This window comes from Ranitomeya variabilis, chromosome 6, assembly GCF_051348905.1.
Source record: "Ranitomeya variabilis isolate aRanVar5 chromosome 6, aRanVar5.hap1, whole genome shotgun sequence".
Classification (NCBI taxonomy): Eukaryota; Metazoa; Chordata; class Amphibia; order Anura; family Dendrobatidae; genus Ranitomeya; species Ranitomeya variabilis.
In genome coordinates, this window is record NC_135237.1 from 73,557,190 (window position 1) to 73,577,469 (window position 20,280).

The 20,280-nt window shown below is 44.3% G+C and overlaps 1 protein-coding gene across 4 annotated transcripts in view; it reads left to right on the plus strand.

Moving 5' to 3' along the window:
• Positions 1–20,280, plus strand: part of PRKAG2 (protein kinase AMP-activated non-catalytic subunit gamma 2) — a 329,489-nt gene that overhangs the window by 91,723 nt on the left and 217,486 nt on the right. Inside the window, exon 1 of one of the 4 annotated variants that reach the window (XM_077268649.1) lies at positions 10,754–10,789. The exons of 1 other annotated variant lie outside the window; for it this stretch is intronic. In XM_077268649.1, the coding sequence (XP_077124764.1) occupies positions 10,781–10,789 (9 nt within the window). In that variant the 5' untranslated portion in view covers positions 10,754–10,780. Of the gene's footprint in view, positions 1–10,753; positions 10,790–11,065; positions 11,196–20,280 lie in introns of those variants that run through there. 2 more of the 4 variants (XM_077268650.1, XM_077268651.1) reach the window with 2 other exon arrangements.

Genomic DNA, 20,280 nt, shown 5'->3' on the forward strand with positions numbered 1-20,280 from the left:
CGCCGGCCGGAGGACTAACTAATCCTGGCAGAGGAAAATATAGTCCTGGCTCACCTCTAGAGAAATTTCCCCAAAAGGCAGACAGAGGCCCCCACAAATATTGGCGGTGATTTTAGATGAAATGACAAACGTAGTATGAAAATAGGTTTAGCAAAATTGAGGTCCGCTTACTAGATAGCAGGAAGACAGAAAGGGCACTTTCATGGTCAGCTGAAAACCCTATCAAAACACCATCCTGAAATTACTTTAAGACTCTAGTATTAACTCATAACATCAGAGTGGCAATTTCAGATCACAAGAGCTTTCCAGACACAGAAACGAAACTACAGCTGTGAACTGGAACAAAATGCAAAAACAAACAAGGACTAAAGTCCAACTTAGCTGGGAGTTGTCTAGCAGCAGGAACATGCACAGAAAGGCTTCTGATTACAATGTTGACCGGCATGGAAGTGACAGAGGAGCAAGGCTAAATAGCGACTCCCACATCCTGATGGAAACAGGTGAACAGAGAGGATGATGCACACCAGTTCAATTCCACCAGTGGCCACCGGGGGAGCCCAAAATCCAATTTCACAACAGTACCCCCCCCTCCAGGAGGGGGCACCGAACCCTCACCAGAACCACCAGGGCGATCAGGATGAGCCCTATGAAAGGCACGGACCAAATCGGAGGCATGAACATCAGAGGCAGTCACCCAAGAATTATCCTCCTGACCGTATCCCTTCCATTTGACCAGATACTGGAGTTTCCGTCTGGAAACACGGGAGTCCAAGATTTTTTCCACAACGTACTCCAACTCGCCCTCAACCAACACCGGAGCAGGAGGCTCAACGGAAGGCACAACCGGTACCTCATACCTGCGCAATAATGACCGATGAAAAACATTATGAATAGAAAAAGATGCAGGGAGGTCCAAACGGAAGGACACAGGGTTAAGAATCTCCAATATCTTGTACGGGCCGATGAACCGAGGCTTAAACTTGGGAGAAGAAACCCTCATAGGGACAAAACGAGAAGACAACCACACCAAGTCCCCAACACAAAGCCGAGGACCAACCCGACGCCGGCGGTTGGCAAAAAGCTGAGTCTTCTCCTGGGACAACTTCAAATTGTCCACTACCTGCCCCCAAATCTGATGCAACCTCTCCACCACAGCATCCACTCCAGGACAATCCGAAGATTCCACCTGACCAGAAGAAAATCGAGGATGAAACCCCGAATTACAGAAAAAGGGAGACACCAAGGTGGCAGAGCTGGCCCGATTATTGAGGGCAAACTCCGCTAAAGGCAAAAAAGCAACCCAATCATCCTGATCTGCAGACACAAAACACCTCAAATATGTCTCCAAGGTCTGATTCGTCCGCTCGGTCTGGCCATTAGTCTGAGGATGCAAAGCAGACGAGAAAGACAAATCTATGCCCATCCTAGCACAGAATGCTCGCCAAAATCTAGACACGAATTGGGTACCTCTGTCAGAAACGATATTCTCCGGAATACCATGCAAACGGACCACATTTTGAAAAAACAGAGGAACCAACTCGGAAGAAGAAGGCAACTTAGGCAGGGGAACCAAATGGACCATCTTAGAGAAACGATCACACACCACCCAGATGACAGACATCTTCTGAGAAACAGGAAGATCCGAAATAAAATCCATCGAGATGTGCGTCCAGGGCCTCTTCGGGATAGGCAAGGGCAACAACAATCCACTAGCCCGAGAACAACAAGGCTTGGCCCGAGCACAAACGTCACAAGACTGCACGAAGCCTCGCACATCTCGAGACAGGGAAGGCCACCAGAAGGACCTTGCCACCAAATCCCTGGTACCAAAGATTCCAGGATGACCTGCCAATGCAGAAGAATGAACCTCAGAAATGACTTTACTGGTCCAATCATCAGGAACAAACAGTCTACCAGGTGGGCAACGATCAGGTCTATCCGCCTGAAACTCCTGCAAGGCCCGCCGCAGGTCTGGAGAAACGGCAGACAATATCACTCCATCCTTAAGGATACCTGTAGGTTCAGAATTACCAGGGGAGTCAGGCTCAAAACTCCTAGAAAGGGCATCCGCCTTAACATTCTTAGAACCCGGCAGGTAGGACACCACAAAATTAAACCGAGAGAAAAACAACGACCAGCGCGCCTGTCTAGGATTCAGGCGTCTGGCGGACTCAAGATAAATTAGATTTTTGTGGTCAGTCAATACCACCACCTGATGTCTAGCCCCCTCAAGCCAATGACGCCACTCCTCAAAAGCCCACTTCATGGCCAAAAGCTCCCGATTCCCAACATCATAATTCCGCTCGGCGGGCGAAAATTTACGCGAGAAAAAAGCACAAGGTCTCATCACGGAGCAATCGGAACTTCTCTGCGACAAAACCGCCCCAGCTACGATTTCAGAAGCGTCGACCTCAACCTGAAAAGGAAGAGCAACATCAGGCTGACGCAACACAGGGGCGGAAGAAAAGCGGCGCTTAAGCTCCCGAAAGGCCTCCACAGCAGCAGGGGACCAATCAGCAACATCAGCACCCTTCTTAGTCAAATCAGTCAATGGTTTAACAACATCAGAAAAACCAGCAATAAATCGACGATAAAAGTTAGCAAAGCCCAAAAATTTCTGAAGACTCTTAAGAGAAGAGGGTTGCGTCCAATCACAAATAGCCTGAACCTTGACAGGATCCATCTCGATGGAAGAGGGGGAAAAAATATATCCCAAAAAGGAAATCTTTTGAACCCCAAAAACGCACTTAGAACCCTTCACACACAAGGAATTAGACCGCAAAACCTGAAAAACCCTCCTGACCTGCTGGACATGAGAGTCCCAGTCATCCGAAAAAATCAAAATATCATCCAGATACACAATCATAAATTTATCCAAATAATCACGGAAAATGTCATGCATAAAGGACTGAAAGACTGAAGGGGCATTTGAAAGACCAAAAGGCATCACCAAATACTCAAAGTGGCCCTCGGGCGTATTAAATGCGGTTTTCCACTCATCCCCCTGCTTAATTCGCACCAAATTATACGCCCCACGGAGATCTATCTTAGAGAACCACTTGGCCCCCTTTATGCGAGCAAACAAATCAGTCAGCAGTGGCAACGGATATTGATATTTAACCGTGATTTTATTCAAAAGCCGATAATCAATGCACGGCCTTAAAGAGCCATCTTTCTTAGCCACAAAGAAAAAACCGGCTCCTAAGGGAGATGACGAAGGACGAATATGTCCCTTTTCCAAGGACTCCTTTATATATTCTCGCATAGCAGCATGTTCAGGCACAGACAGATTAAATAAACGACCCTTAGGGTATTTACTACCCGGAATCAAATCTATGGCACAATCGCACTCCCGGTGCGGAGGTAATGAACCAAGCTTAGGTTCTTCAAAAACGTCACGATATTCAGTCAAGAATTCAGGAATCTCAGAGGGAATAGATGATGAAATGGAAACCACAGGTACGTCCCCATGCGTCCCCTTACATCCCCAGCTTAACACAGACATAGCTTTCCAGTCAAGGACTGGGTTATGAGATTGCAGCCATGGCAATCCAAGCACCAACACATCATGTAGGTTATACAGCACAAGAAAGCGAATAATCTCCTGGTGATCCGGATTAATCCGCATAGTTACTTGTGTCCAGTATTGTGGTTTATTGCTAGCCAATGGGGTGGAGTCAATCCCCTTCAGGGGTATAGGAGTTTCAAGAGGCTCCAAATCATACCCACAGCGTTTGGCAAAGGACCAATCCATAAGACTCAAAGCAGCGCCAGAGTCGACATAGGCATCCGCGGTAATAGATGATAAAGAACAAATCAGGGTCACAGATAGAATAAACTTAGACTGTAAAGTGCCAATTGAAACAGACTTATCAAGCTTCTTAGTACGCTTAGAGCATGCTGATATAACATGAGTTGAATCACCGCAATAGAAGCACAACCCATTTTTTCGTCTAAAATTCTGCCGTTCACTTCTGGACAGAATTCTATCACATTGCATATTCTCCGGCGTCTTCTCAGTAGACACCGCCAAATGGTGCACAGGTTTGCGCTCCCGCAGACGCCTATCGATCTGGATAGCCATTGTCATGGACTCATTCAGACCCGCAGGCACAGGGAACCCCACCATAACATCCTTAATGGCATCAGAGAGACCCTCTCTGAAATTCGCCGCCAGGGCGCACTCATTCCACTGAGTAAGCACAGCCCATTTACGGAATTTCTGGCAGTATATTTCAGCTTCGTCTTGCCCCTGAGATAGGGACATCAAGGCCTTTTCCGCCTGAAGTTCTAACTGAGGTTCCTCATAAAGCAACCCCAAGGCCAGAAAAAACGCATCCACATTGAGCAACGCAGGATCCCCTGGAGCCAATGCAAAAGCCCAATCCTGAGGGTCGCCCCGGAGCAAGGAAATCACAATCCTGACCTGCTGAGCAGGATCTCCAGCAGAGCGAGATTTCAGGGACAAAAACAACTTGCAATTATTTTTGAAATTTTGAAAGCAAGATCTATTCCCCGAGAAAAATTCAGGCAAAGGAATTCTAGGTTCAGATATAGGAACATGAACAACAAAATCTTGTAAATTTTGAACTTTCGTGGTGAGATTATTCAAACCTGCAGCTAAACTCTGAATATCCATTTTAAACAGGTGAACACAGAGCCATTCCAGGATTAGAAGGAGAGAGAGAGAGAAAGGCTGCAATATAGGCAGACTTGCAAGAGATTCAATTACAAGCACACTCAGAACTGAAGGAAAAAAAAAAAAAAAAAAAATCTTCAGCAGACTTCTCTTTTCTCTCCTTTCTCTGTCAATTAATTTAACCCTTTTTGGCCGGTCAAACTATTATGGTTCTCAATGGCAAGAGAACATAGCCCAGCAAACATAAGAACTAGCTCTTGGAAGGATGGAAACTAAACTGACCATGAACTAAACCTGCCGCACAACTAACAGTAGCCGGGTAGCGTAGCCTGCGTTTTATCCCTAGACGCCCAGCGCCGGCCGGAGGACTAACTAATCCTGGCAGAGGAAAATATAGTCCTGGCTCACCTCTAGAGAAATTTCCCCAAAAGGCAGACAGAGGCCCCCACAAATATTGGCGGTGATTTTAGATGAAATGACAAACGTAGTATGAAAATAGGTTTAGCAAAATTGAGGTCCGCTTACTAGATAGCAGGAAGACAGAAAGGGCACTTTCATGGTCAGCTGAAAACCCTATCAAAACACCATCCTGAAATTACTTTAAGACTCTAGTATTAACTCATAACATCAGAGTGGCAATTTCAGATCACAAGAGCTTTCCAGACACAGAAACGAAACTACAGCTGTGAACTGGAACAAAATGCAAAAACAAACAAGGACTAAAGTCCAACTTAGCTGGGAGTTGTCTAGCAGCAGGAACATGCACAGAAAGGCTTCTGATTACAATGTTGACCGGCATGGAAGTGACAGAGGAGCAAGGCTAAATAGCGACTCCCACATCCTGATGGAAACAGGTGAACAGAGAGGATGATGCACACCAGTTCAATTTCACCAGTGGCCACCGGGGGAGCCCAAAATCCAATTTCACAACAGGGCAGATACTCTGCGCTTGGTTACTGCTGCTCTTCCAGGCTCAGCCATTGTAGCCAGTACTGGTCAGTGGCGAGCATACGTCTCTGGGACTAAGTCCTGCTTTTCAACTTCTGAGCATGCCCAAAGGAGGACCTCTCATTGGAGGTCGGGGGTCACACGCTCAGGTCCTGTAGCAGCTCCCATTGGTCCTCTAGGAAGGTCCTGAAGTTGCTGCAGCTATAAAAGGTTTGCATGGCCGCACGGCCATGTTCTAGTATCATTTGTGTTTTGTGCTTGTCGCCAGTAATACTCTGCCACTCAGGCTACACGTGGAGAGTGTCCGTTAGCCGTGGGAAAATACATAGGCAGGCAGCTAGCGACAGTGGGGCAATTAATCGCTTGGCTTTGAATCTGGTTCCTTCATATGTGCGGTTAGCATAGAAGAGTTCCAGAGCAAGCACAACCCTAGTTAGGGTTTTAGTCCCACTAATTATTTCACGACTCTGTGAAGTAACAGGGTTCGTGCTGATACTGACCGAGTGATGGAACTCGCGTCTAATCTGACATTGTACCGCCATATAGGGCCGCCATTTCTCTAGCAGCAGGCTTCTCTCCTGCACGGTGGACCCCGGGCTGCGAACGCACCTATAACAACTCCTATATTTACTCGGTGCGGTCTGCCAGCCGTAACAACATGCTCATTTTTGTTGAAACTCAGCTCTTAAAATCACCCATACAAGTCTGTAGACTAAGTGCAATCTGTGTGCTGTCAGTTTTTAACATTGTAATGGGCAGAAGAAGTTTTCCAATTTTTTTCCTTTTTTTGCATACTAGAAAATCACTGGTAAGAACTGAAAAACTGAGCCGACATTGATAAAAATTGGTCCAGTATTTTACGTATATGAAAAAAACCAACATCTAAGTGAGGGCATAGAAAGAGTTACTGTACTTGCAGAGGTGTGAGTTTGTGATTTATAGTGATCTGTGATAACACGCATAGATAATACAGGCTCGTATTACTGTACTTTGCCATTGTGTTAAAAGTAATTGTATTGTTACTACCACTAGCACTGACTCTGCTACCTAATATCGTTTCCTTGGTTGTCGCAGGCAGGGCAGCTCAGGAAGAACTTGTGGTCTCTTTGTTTCCTTTGTCAAAAATATTTGTTAGAAATGTTATCATGTTACTATATATATAGACACTTTTCTGTATACAGTATATGTATTTATATAGTTTATAACAAGCATTCTGTAAGGGGAGACATAATGACAAGAAAATGCATGTGCTCCCACCCACAGTAGTGACATCTATACAGATACACTGCAGCGAGCTACAGTATTAACCCCTTCACCCTCATTTTCCGTTTTTCGTTTTAGTTTTTCCTTACCTTCTTCCAAGAGCCGTAACCTTTTTATTTTTCCAAACATATTGCCACATGAGAGCTTGTTTTTTTGTTTTTATGCAGGACGAGTTATACTTTTGAATGACACCATTCATTCTCCAACATAGTGTACTGGAAAATGGGAAAAATATTCCAAGTGCGGTGAAATTCTAAAAACAGTGTAATGCCACAATGTTTATTATTATTATTATTATTATTATTATTATTTACCATGTTCAATATATGGTACAACTGACCTGGCCATATGATTCCCCAGGTCAGTACAAGTATGCAGATGCCAAACATATATTGTTGTTTTTTTTTATTTAGGTGGTGAAAAATACTGTACTTAATAGTCTCCTTAGGAGACTGCACATAGCAGGGATTTAGCGTTGCTATGTATAGCAAAAATCATAACCTCCTATGAACACCAGCCCGCGACCACAGACCCCCGGCTGTCATGACAACCCATTGGCGCCCCACGATCACGTGACAGATGTGCCGATGCGCGGGATGAATGGAGATAGGAATGAAGTGTGCAAAAGAGAAGGGATCACCAAATGTATATAAGATAAATAAATCTCTATTAATATAGCATGGACGGGATCAATGGCGAGCTTCCTGTCTACACGTGTTAAAAGCTGCTGTCAGTGATTGACAGCTGCATTTAACTGGTTAACAGCTGTGGGTGGATCTGAGGCTATTAGAGGCACTTGATGGCACTTAATGGCTGATTTAATCATGGGTCATGAAGGGGTTAAAGGGGTTGTATTAAGTTTGGAAGTTATTCCCTATCCATGGGGATCCGACTGCTGGGCTTTGAACGGAGCGATACTGCACAGTGCCGCACATGATCGACCACTACTCCATTCACAAGGGGCTCTTCCGAGCTCCAGTACTCAGGATCAGTGAGGATCCTAGCAATCAGACCACCAGCAATCAGGACCTTATTCCCTATCCTATAGGAATAACTTTGAAATTAAGTACAACCCCTTCAAAATCTAGTATTGCGTAGGTGCTTTTAATATGACTAAAACAGCTCTAACTGGACTTCACAAGATCTCTGAAGGTGCCCTGGTATCTTGCACTAAAAATTTGGCAGTAGATCTTTTAAGTCCTATAAGTTGCCAGATACTGCATGGGGGGATCAGGGTTCCTCTCTAAGTGCAACAGTATGCAGACCCTGCAAACAGCTGCTCCTAGGGTCCCCTTAGGTATTAGACAGAAGTCTGCCAAATCAACGGATTTTGGCGAGACTTGGCCAACCATCTTATGTATAGTTGGAGCCTCTTCACCCTTAGAAGTAAACCACTGCTAGTTTGCATAAATGCATATCTCAGATCAATTTTGTAACTATTTTAAATACAGTATATCCTGTATATATGCAGCAGGGTTGAGTGAGCTATAACCCAAGCAGATGTACATGTCGAGTGCTAAATGACTCAAGCTCACGAACTGAGACTGCGCCATCAGCACTGCATGCTTGATATCAGTCCAAGATTTATTGCTACTCTACCAATTTTTTCGGAAACATCCCCGACATATTTTGTGATATCCAAAATGGGTGTTGTTTAGACACTGCTTAGATGTCTGACAGAGAGAGCGGTCTTTCATCAACCACTTATGATGATTGCAAAGTGATGCTTGGTTGCTGTAGCGCTGATGTCCCTGTATGCTGCCCCTCTTCCCCAGCAGGAACACCAGCTTACTCACTGCTGCGGCCCCAGACCCACACTTCCTACTTCCTCCATGTCAACTACTCCCCGGGGCACACAGCGCGCAGGTTCCCGGGCACTGTGCTTGAGGTACGCACACTTCCTCCGTCTTAAAAAGTCTGCACGCAACGTCGTAAAGTGTCCACAGCCAATAACTGAAGGACACCTACTATTTAAGGCCTCCCCTCATCCAGATGCTTGAGCAACGTGGTTAGTTAGCCCTTAGCACGCTTGCTAATTGTCAGGTCCCCTGTACCCGTCAGTCAGTCTACCTATCCTGTACCTGTCTGCCCGTACTTGCTTATCTATCTCAGTTTCAGCTGGTCCAATCAGCACCTGCCAGAGCTCTTCTGTATATCAGCCAGTCCTGTCTGAACCTGCCAGTTCTCATCTGTAGATCAGCTGGTCCAATCGCACCTGCCAGAGCTCTTCTGTATATCAGCCAGTCCTGTCCGCCCCTGCCAGTGCTCATCTGTCTACCAGCCGGTCCAGCCCGCACCTGCAAGTGCTTCTGTATACCACCTGGCCCAGACTGCACCTGTCAGTGCCTATCAGTACGCCAGCTGGACCCATAGCTCCTGTGTTCCTTTATTGCCTGCCTACATCTGCTGTCTCTCCCTCTGGGTCGTTCCTGCTATAAGTCAAGTGGGGGTCAGCTGTCTTGCATCCATGGTCTGACCTCGAGTAGCACCTGGTGTTCATTGGGAGCCAAGCCTAACCCCACCATCAGGGGCTCTAGTGAAGAGTCAGGTGCTCACCTAGTTACGCCCCTCCAGGCTCTCCTCCGACCACGGCACAGTGTTTCCACTATTCCCGTTACAGTTGCCATGGCAGTTTGTAGCCTAATAAAGACCTCTGCATTCACCAAGTGAGATTAGGAGGTTACTGAGAAGCAGGCGGAATACATAGCACTATATAATTGTAAAAAGCGCTCCATAATGGATATATAGAGCTCAATCCACACAGGACAGGTTCTGGCTGTGTTACACAGCCAGCACCTGCCTATAACAGCAGCGATTGGCATTTCTGTTAACCCCTGAAATTCAAATTCAGCATTCAATCAATGCCAATAGCATTTTAGCACCATGATCATTTTCTGCCGATGGATTGCCATGACATCCAAGGCCTACTGAAGGCACTAGCAAAAACATATATATATTAAAATTTTAATGACCCCCCTCTATCACCACCACTTACCTAGTTAAAAATACAGAAATGTAAAAAATAAAAAAAATACAAAAAATACTTATTTGGTATCGCCACCTCCATGGATGTCTGATCTATCAAAATGTATAATTGTTTAAGCCATACAGTAAATGTCATTAACAAAAAAAAAAATTGAAATGCCAGAACCACTGATCTTTTTGTCGCTACACCTCCCACAAAATAAATGCAATAAAAAACAATCAAAACACAGCGTCTACTCAAAAATGGCATCAATTATAACACCAGCTCACAATGCAAAAACGCAAGCCCTCACATGAATCTACTAATAGAAAAAAAGGTTATGGGTCTCAGAAAAAAAACGGTATGTTATGTATATGTTTTTTTTTTTACAAAGCTCAACTTTTTTAAGCCACTAAAATAGTAAATACATCTTTGGTATCACTGTAATTGTACTGACTTGAAAAGTCATGTTGTTGGGTCATTTTTACTTCACAATTAATGCCATAAAAATGAAACCCTAAAAACCAGTGGCTTGCGTTTTGTGAATGAATTGCTTTTTTTTTCACCATTTCACCGCACTTAGACTTTTTTCTCATTTTCCAGTGCACTATCTAGCAAAATCAATGGTGTCTTTCAAAACTACAGTTTGTTCCACAAGAACAAGCCCTCATACAGCGACATAGAAAGAAAAGGCGTAAAAGATGTCTGCTCAACCGGACATAGATTGACCCAGCTTGCTCCATCCACCGCAATAAGGGAATGTTCACACATGGCTCACCAAGCTCTTATTTATAGGCTTTTTTGTAAGTCTTATCTCCACCTAACTCCAATCTTGTATGGAGGTGTTTACTGATAACAGAACCTGTTGAGTCTTTTCCCTCCATATAAGAAGACTCTCAGCAGACTTTCAGTAGGACTCACGTAGAGGCTTTCTCCGGATCTGCTCTGAACCTTCAGATGTCACTATGAAGCAGGTACTCTTTATACGTCATGTCATATTTTATAATATAGGGTTATACTTGGTGTGAAGCTTCAGAAATGGCTCACACAGATGTCTTCTACTAATTGGCCAATTTCTTAGTAGTAAGAGTTAATGTGACAGGTTGATGTAACAGGATCTTCCAGTAGCCCTGATACATTTTTGGCACAGGAATGGGTGGATGGGGCCGACTGCCTTTAATATACTGAGACACCTGAGCCGTCCACTTCCCTCTTACTTTACACCGTGAAGGGAACTAGGAAACACATGTCGCATTGATGCCCATCTGCTGCAGGCACAATAATGCAAGCGGGAGCCCAGGAACACAGTGATATTATTCACTCATTGCTTCCCGTAGACATTTCCTACATTTCCGGCTACCGTGAAGATATCTCAGATCTGTAAGTCAGAACCATATTTTCTCATTCCAGCTGGTAACCGGTGGGGTGGCATTATAGGACTGGCCATACCGGCTCTTACAGAGTAGGTCCGTTACGCTGAGACCTTTGATCTACAGCCACAGGTTACTTGTCTTTGTTTTACACAACTGGCCAGTTACTAAATATCTTCTTAAATCTGATAAGCTGAAAGTGGATGTTGTATATTTGCTCTTTTCTATCAGGGACAATATAGCTTCACATGGTGAATTTCCCAGAGCGTTCCACCTAAAACGACGGTGTCACTGTATACAACATGATGCAATGTTAGAAGCCAACAGCATCATATCATAAACTCGTACAGTGTCCCGGATTATATATAATGGGACCCAAAATGTGCAAAAATAGACAATCACTGTTTTTTTCCATAAAGATTGTGCAGAAAGTGAATGATTGAGAATGTCATCTGTCATAGTTATCGAGGACGGAGTTAAGTAGGACTAAAAAAAAAGAAAACCGCGACAGAACATTTCCACACAAGATGCTGTACATGTTTACTAGATTCAATACCAATTTACATAATGGATAGTTTACTAAACTAATTAAATGGTTATTGCAATCTCAACGATGGGTATAATTGGAAAGTGTTTTGTAAAAACAAGCAATTTTCCAATTTGCTCCTTATTAAAATTCTGTACCTATACCCTGCTATGTGAATGTTACTATTTTGATTGTTAACGACTTGTTGTCTAGGTTACCGACCACCATTGCAGTCCAGCAGTGCAGTGGTGGATAAACATGCGCAGTGTTTATAAACGCTTTGATTATAGAGCTTTTAAAGGGAACCTATCATGTAAAATTACACTATTAACATGCAGATATGGGGTTAATCTGCAGATTAATAGCGTTCTGACACCACACAGCGCTGGCACTGAGAGGGAATGAACTTTATTCCCTTCGGGAGCATTTGGCTTCCAGTTATAGGGGCAGCATCGGAATGGTTCAGTCACCGTTGAGTGAATAGAGAGCAGCAGCTGTAACTGCGCTCCCGAAACTGACTGACAGCCGGCCCTAATGCTGAGCTGCTGTCAGTCAGTGCCTGGGGCACAGAAACGGACGCTGCTCTCTATACACTCAACGGTGACTGAAACTGTGTCAGTGCCACCCCTATGACTGGAATCCAAACACTGCTGGGGGGTAAAGATTATTTCCTCCCAGCAGAGGGGCTCTCAGTGCCGGTGTCAAACGGTGTCAGAGCACTATTAATCTGCAGTGTTATTTTACATGACAGGTTCCCTTTAAAAGCACATTAAAAAAAGTTTATAAAAACTGCCCTCGAATGCGAATTTGTTTCTGGGGCTGTGGGACAGAGAGGTAGTCCAGAATTTTGGTGACATTGGTGCCGTGATCTCAAGGACTCGATATATTGACAACATATTGTTTTTTTGTCAGGTTCGGAGCTGTCATTAAACTCTTTTCAATGATGCCACCGAACCGTGCCAGATTTTGACTAGAATAGCTGGTGCAGCAACAGCCACCCAGCACGCCTCTGTCGGCAACAATAAGCTATGACATACGTGAGGACATGGTTCCTAAAGTCTCTTCTTTGCATGATCACCCCTTTACACAGTTCTATGGTAGTTTTATCAGTCTCATTAGTGGTCCTGCATGGGGGACCATTCACGTCAGGAGCTTTGGTACCCCCATCCTCAGTATCCATGAGTATCCGAGAGGTCACATCCCAACAATCATACTAGTCTAGGAATACATTATAACTATATTTAGGAAACTTTTCAATAAAGTCCATGATTGCTGTGTGGCAATAAGCTGTTGTGGAGTGGTAACGCTGCTGTTGTCCTTTTATTCGGCGTGTGAGTCGCTCCTCAATGTTCTCCACCTGACCCTCAATTGATCACTGCAGGTCTTTTAGCCCACACATGCAGTAGCATGATGCAAACCTTTTGGAGTGAATTCCCAACATTGTAATACATGGGCAAAGTGGAGTGATAGACGCCCTTAGTTGGCTTTTCTCCGCACTTGTCTATAGTGGAGGTGCCGTAATATTCCGCTCATGTAATTGAAAGTCTTCTCGGATACATGATTGTTAGGAGTTTCTCTCTGATGTTCTAACGCTGCAGTGATGAATCACGGTCCGTGTTTGTGTGCTTGGAATGATCAAGTATAATTTCTGCGCTTGCGATGAATAATCTGTTATTATGACGCCTACGGAGATGAGAACCTTTTATTTTCTTTTAACTTATCATATGATTCATATGAGAGAAATAATGCAAAATAACTTTGGAGGCTCATGAAGGTCACACTCTCCTGCTGCAGCTTGAAGAACATTATCAGCTCTATTCCTGAGGACAGCTTCCTCTTCGCTGGCCCTGACGTGCGGTTTCCTACAGATCATGAAGATCAGGTTCTTTGGAACACACAGTACACTTATAAATGATTGTTTTTCAATGGTGCTTTGGTTTTGTTTTGACAATTGTAAGGTCTGAGGTTTCTGAACTCAATGAACCAAAACAGATGAGACATCCATTGACTTGATGACCTGCGTTAAACTTTTGCCTTTCCACTATTACTGTGTGCCGACATGACTGGTTATGTATAATAATGAAATGTTGATAATCATAATACACAATAATTGATGTGTTTTCTAGTAGTATTTTGCCTTTTTTTTTTCGCCTGCGTTACTTCTCTACTCACATGTTGACATTACATTGTTGTCAACAGATTCTGATGTTTTCGGTGGGATCTGCTGACAAATCAGCTGCCGGGTTGACACCACATTCAGTCTTGAAAATAAAGAAATTAAAAATGGTCTATCAGTTAACAATAAAAACATAAAAACATAAAAAAGACTTTTCTCAAATACATGTTATTAGCTAACCAGATGCTTTTCGGCAGAAAAAAAGTGATCAGAAAATCAGGGGAGATTCTATCAGTAAGTTGGAGCAAAATCTACACACCATCCGAAAAAGCAATGTGGGGCCTTCTGCCAAGATCTATCAGGGCTTTGTTTCATCTGCCTCTGTTTGTTAACTCCCTGGTCCTTGGAATTTAATGGGAGAATCATTTCACCTAAATTCACCAAAATGGAGTAAAAAACATAGTAAATTAATTTAGTGATGCATACCAATCAGCTGTAAATCAACAACTTCCAAATCAGGTCAAAATGTACCCAGGATCGATTTTAGACAAAGTGGGGCCCTGGGCAAAAAGTTTATAGTAGGGCCACAAATACTCACATAATGCACCATCACACTCAAACATTCCGGTCGCATCTACATGTTCTGAGTTCAGACCATTAAATGAACACGATCGATGTTATTGAAGTTGTTCGGCGCTTGTTTACCGGCCTCTTTCCACAGGCTGATGAAGAATGATGGGGACAGAACAATCACTAATAGATCAATCTGTTGCACCCCAGTACCCAGTCTACTGCTGCTGACTGATCTCACACTTTGCACTGATGAGGGGCAGCACCCTGAAACACCATGTCTGCAAATTGAGATTCTGGATTCTGGTTTGGCTTTTATCCTAAGTAGGCTCATTAAAGGGTCAATAGTGACTTTTAGGGCTCATACTCACTTGTGCTGCCGGCACTCAGATGGGAGCATGCGTCCGCATAGGAATACATGCAGCCGCATGCTCCGCTCCTCTGTGCCAGGTGCAGTGCCGGGTTTTGCCGTGCGAGACTCATCCGAGTTTCGCACAAGTGAGTATGAGCCCTTAGTATTACTATTTTCAATAGGTGGCGCTAGAGTTCTAGTCCTCTTCCTCTCTAAAGAGGCAATTTCCATAGAGAACTACTTTGGGTGCTGTGAGTTAGAAGGTGTAATACATTGCATGTGCAATCCCTTGTAGATTGTGAGCCTTCGCGGGCTTGTATTGTTTAAGATTATTGTACTTGTTTTTATTATGTATAACCCTCCTCACATGTAAAGCGCCATGGAATAAATGGCGCTATAACAATAAATAATAATAATAATAATAATGTGCATACACTAAGGATTCATAAATGTCCATTGTAATTTGTACTTTGCTGCCATCTACTGGTCAATGTATGCGTATGAATGTTAGGTGATTAAAGGGAACCTGTCACCCCCAAAATCGATGGTGAGGTAAGCTCACCGTCATCACGGGCTTATCTACAGCATTCTGTAATGCTGTAGATAAGCCCCCGATGTTACCTGAAAGAGGAGAAAAAGAGGTTATAATATACTCACCCAGGGGCGGTCCCGCTGCGGTCCGGTCAAATGGGTGTCTCAGGTCCTCTCCGGCACCTCCTATCTTCATTGCATGACATCCTCTTCCGGTCTCCGCGCTGCGGCTCCAGCGCAGGTGTACTTTGTCTGCCCTGTTGAGGGCAGAGCAAAGTACTGCAGTGCGTAGGCGCTGGGAAAGGTCAGAGAGGCCCGGCACTGCAGCGCGGAGACCAGAAGAGGACGTCATGGAATGAAGATGGGAGGCGCTGTACTGGACCTGAGACACCCATCGGAGCAGGACCGCCCCTGGGTGAGCATAATCTAATGTCTTTTTCTTCTCTTTCTGGTAACATCGGCGGCTTATCTACAGCATTACAGAATGCTGTAGATAAGCCCCTGATGCCGGTGAGCTTACCTCACCATCGATTTTGGGGGTGACAGGTTCCCTTTAATCTCCTCACAACAAGCTGCCATAGAAACAGCTCATAACTCAGTTCGCACACATCCTGTGAGCTGATTTAAAGAAGCACTCCCATGAACATTTTTATCCTCTTAAAAGGAACCCATCACCAGTTTTTCGCTTATAAACTATGCCAATCACCTTTAAGATAATAAGAATGAGGATTCTGCAACCACAACCTCTTTATATCCTCAGACTTGCCCCTGCATATCTCAGGAGAAGTGTTTTATGGGCCTCTCCATCCCTCGCTCGGCTGCTGCTTGCTATCCTCCTTATTTAACTAACGTGGATGACACCTCACGTCATCCATATTTCCTGGTAAATCTCTCTCCTGCGCACAGAAATGGTGGCTCACGCATGCATACTATGCTTTGCCCTACTACGAGCCTATGCGCACTTATGTTTTTGGCTCTTCTGATAGTTATATATATATATATATATATATATACACACACACACATTTCTCCAGCAGTTATACATTCTAAGGCCGGCGTCACACTGGCGAGTTTTACGGACGTAAGAGCGCAGAAACTACGTCCGTAAAACTCGCATAACATACGGCACAATTATTCTCAATGGGGCTGCTCCTATTAGCCGTATATTACGGTTCAGTATTATACGGCTTTCTACGGCCGTACAAAATCGCAGCATGCTGCGTTTGTCAGCGTACTGCGCAAAAAAATCGCCAATGAAAGTCTATGGGGGCGAGAAAAATACGGATTCCACACGGACCTGCAGTGTGACTTGCGAGAAATACGCAGCGCTGTTAGTGAAAAGTCGGTAATTCAATTGCCGGCTTTTCATTTCTCCTGCACAAACCCGACAGGATATGAGACATGGTTTACATACAGTAAACCATCTCATATCCCCCTTTTTTTTGCATATTCCACACTACTAATGTTAGTAGTGTGTATGTGCAAAATTTCAGCGCTGTAGCTGCTAAAATAAAGGGTTAAATGGCGGAAAAAATTGGCGTGGGCTCCCGCGCAATTTTCTCCGCCAGAGCGGTAAAGCCAGTGACTGAGGGCAGATATTAATAGCCAGGAGAGGGTCCATGGTTATTGGCCCCCCCGTGGCTAAAAACATCTGCCCCCAGCCACCCCAGAAAAGGCACATCTGGAAGATGCGCCTATTCTGGCACTTGGCCACTCTCTTCCCACTCCCTGTAGCGGTGGGATATGGGGTAATGAAGGGTTAATGCCACCTTGCTATTGGAAGGTGACATTAAGCCAGATTAATGATGGAGAGGCGTCAATTATGACACCTATCCATTATTAATCCAATTGTAGGAAAGGGTTAAAAAACACACACACACACGATTGAAAAGTATTTTAATGAAATAAACACAGCGGTTGTTGTAATAATTTATTGTTCTCTCAAATCCATTTGCAGTCCCTCGCTTGGCAACATAATAAACGCACAAGATACATACCTTCTGCTGTCAGATCAGGTCCCACGATGTAATCCATCTGAAGGGGTTAACTAATATTACAAGCAGGAGCCCTGCAAATGCAGCTGTGCTCCGTGCTTGTAATTCCCCTGCGAATGAATGAAATGTAGGTCATTGACCTACATTTCATTCATTCGCGGTGATGCGCCCCCTGGTGGATGTCCTCATATGACCTGGAGCGTGGGAAAAAGTTCCCAGGCTGCAGTTCATGAGAACATCCACCAGGGGGCGCCTCACCGCGAATGAATGAAATGTAGGTCAATGACCTACATTTCATTCATTCGCAGGGGAATTACAAGCACGGAGCACAGCTGCATTTGCAGGGCTCCTGCTTGTAATATTAGTTAACCCCTTCAGATGGATTACATCGTGGGACCTGATCTGACAGCAGAAGGTATGTATCTTGTGCGTTTATTATGTTGCCAAGCGAGGGACTGCAAATGGATTTGAGAGAACAATAAATTATTACAACAACCGCTGTGTTTATTTCATTAAAATACTTTTCAATCATGTGTGTGTGTGTTTTTTAACCCTTTCCTACAATTGGATTAATAATGGATAGGTGTCATAATTGACGCCTCTCCATCATTAATCTGGCTTAATGTCACCTTCCAATAGCAAGGTGGCATTAACCCTTCATTACCCCATATCCCACCGCTACAGGGAGTGGGAAGAGAGTGGCCAAGTGCCAGAATAGGCGCATCTTCCAGATGTGCCTTTTCTGGGGTGGCTGGGGGCAGATGTTTTTAGCCACGGGGGGGCCAATAACCATGGACCCTCTCCTGGCTATTAATATCTGCCCTCAGTCACTGGCTTTACCGCTCTGGCGGAGAAAATTGCGCGGGAGCCCACGCCAATTTTTTCCGCCATTTAACCCTTTATTTTAGCAGCTACAGCGCTGAAATTTTGCACATACACACTACTAACATTAGTAGTGTGGAATATGCAAAAAAAAGGGGGATATGAGATGGTTTACTGTATGTAAACCATGTCTCATATCCTGTCGGGTTTGTGCAGGAGAAATGAAAAGCCGGCAATTGAATTACCGGCTGTTCACAGATATCGCGCTGAATGAAATCTAAATACAGAATATATATATATATGTGTCTCAATGACATATATATATATATATACTGTATATATGTTTTAATGAACATTTGAGCACATAAATCCATTAGATGTCGGTTTTGCAAGCCTGCGCAAAAATCTCGCAGTACGGATGCCATACGGATTACATACGGAGGATGCCATGCGCAAAATACGCTGACACACCCTGACTACGGATCACTATTTTGGGAACATTTCACCGTATTTCGGCCGTATTACGGCCGTAAAATACGTGGCGTATTGTCTTACGCCGAGTGTGACGCCGGCCTAATAGTAATTGCAATAGATTATTCATAACCCACAATCTCATTTATTGTGAGAAAATATAGCCATTACTAGCTTTCGTGGTAAGGCATTCCATAGTCTGACTGTTCTTACTGTAAGGCTATGTGTCCACGTTGCAGAAATGATGCAGAAATGTCCGCAGCATTTCCGCAACTCCCTGCCACGGGTCAAACGCATGCGGAATTCGAGTGCGTTTTCCCGCAAAAGACAAGCGTTTTACAACCGTTTTTAGCTTGCAGAATGCTTGCGCTTTACAAGCGATTTGAAGCTTCGCTTGGAAAAGTGATTGACACGTTGGTCACACAAGCATAGCGCTTGACAAGTGTGACCAACTTTTTACTATTGATGCTGCCTATGCAGCATCAATAGTAAAAGATAGAATGTTAAAAATAATAAAAAAATATGGTTATCCTCACCTTCCAACGTCCCCGATCTCCTCAGCGGTGCTCCCGGTATGCTCTATTCCCAGGGATGCTTTGTGCAAAGGACCTTCCAATGCAATCCGATGGCGGCGGAATCGCCGCGATTCCGCAGAAATTATGAACATGCTGTGGATTTTACTGCTATGCAATTCCGCAGCGGGAAAATCCGCAGCATGGGCACAGCAACTGCGGAATCCCATAGGATTGCATGGGAATGCATTTTTAAGTGTTTTTTAAGCGTTTCTACTGCGGCAAAAAACGCGGCGGAAACGCATAAAAAACGCAACGTGGGCACACAGCCTAAAGAATCCTTTCCTGTTTAGCTGTCAGCCCAGCCAGAGCCCATTGTAAATGTGTAGGCTGCCCTGAAGAGGTCAGGTGCTGGGCCTCTCTGACCTTTCCCGGCGCCTGCGCACTGCAGTACTTTGCTCTGCCCTCAACAGGGCAAATCAGTACGCCTGCACAGGAGCCGCGACAGGAAGCAAAGAAGAGGACGTCATCGTATGAAGATGGGAGGCGCCGGATCCGGACCGCAACGCCTATCGGACCGGACCGCACCGGAACCGCCCCTGGGTGAGTATAATCTAACCTGTTTTTCTTCTCTTTCAGGATACATCGTGGGCTTATCTACAGCATTAGGAGGCCTTAGCTTATAGGCCTAAAATTGGGTGACAGATTCCCTTTAATGTGGGTAGTTTGGTGTCGGTGATACTTCTGTATACTCAGTTTGTGGTTGCTGACCCAGGTAAACACTTGAAATAGATCACTCTGTTTGTAATGACTCTATAGAATATATGAGTTTCACTTTTTGTATTGAAGAACTGAAATAAATTAACTTTTTGATGATATTCTAATTTTGTGAGAAGCACCTGTATATTATGCATTGTATATGTGTTATTTGTGTATTATATCATGTGCGGTGAGTGTATATTATGATATTAGTATTTAGAATGAACTATGTTTCTCAATTCCAAGTTCGCATTAGAATAACAAGAGATACAATCTCCAGTCATAACAAGCACAGACTGTAAATCTAGAAGCGTTAATATGAATTTCTGCTTTTCCTCGTGTAGCGTTGCTGCCGGTGTTTTGCTGAAGGCCACAGACAACAAACATGTTTTATCTGAAAATTCCTGTTGTATGTTTTCATTACATTTGCCAGTGTTTGTGC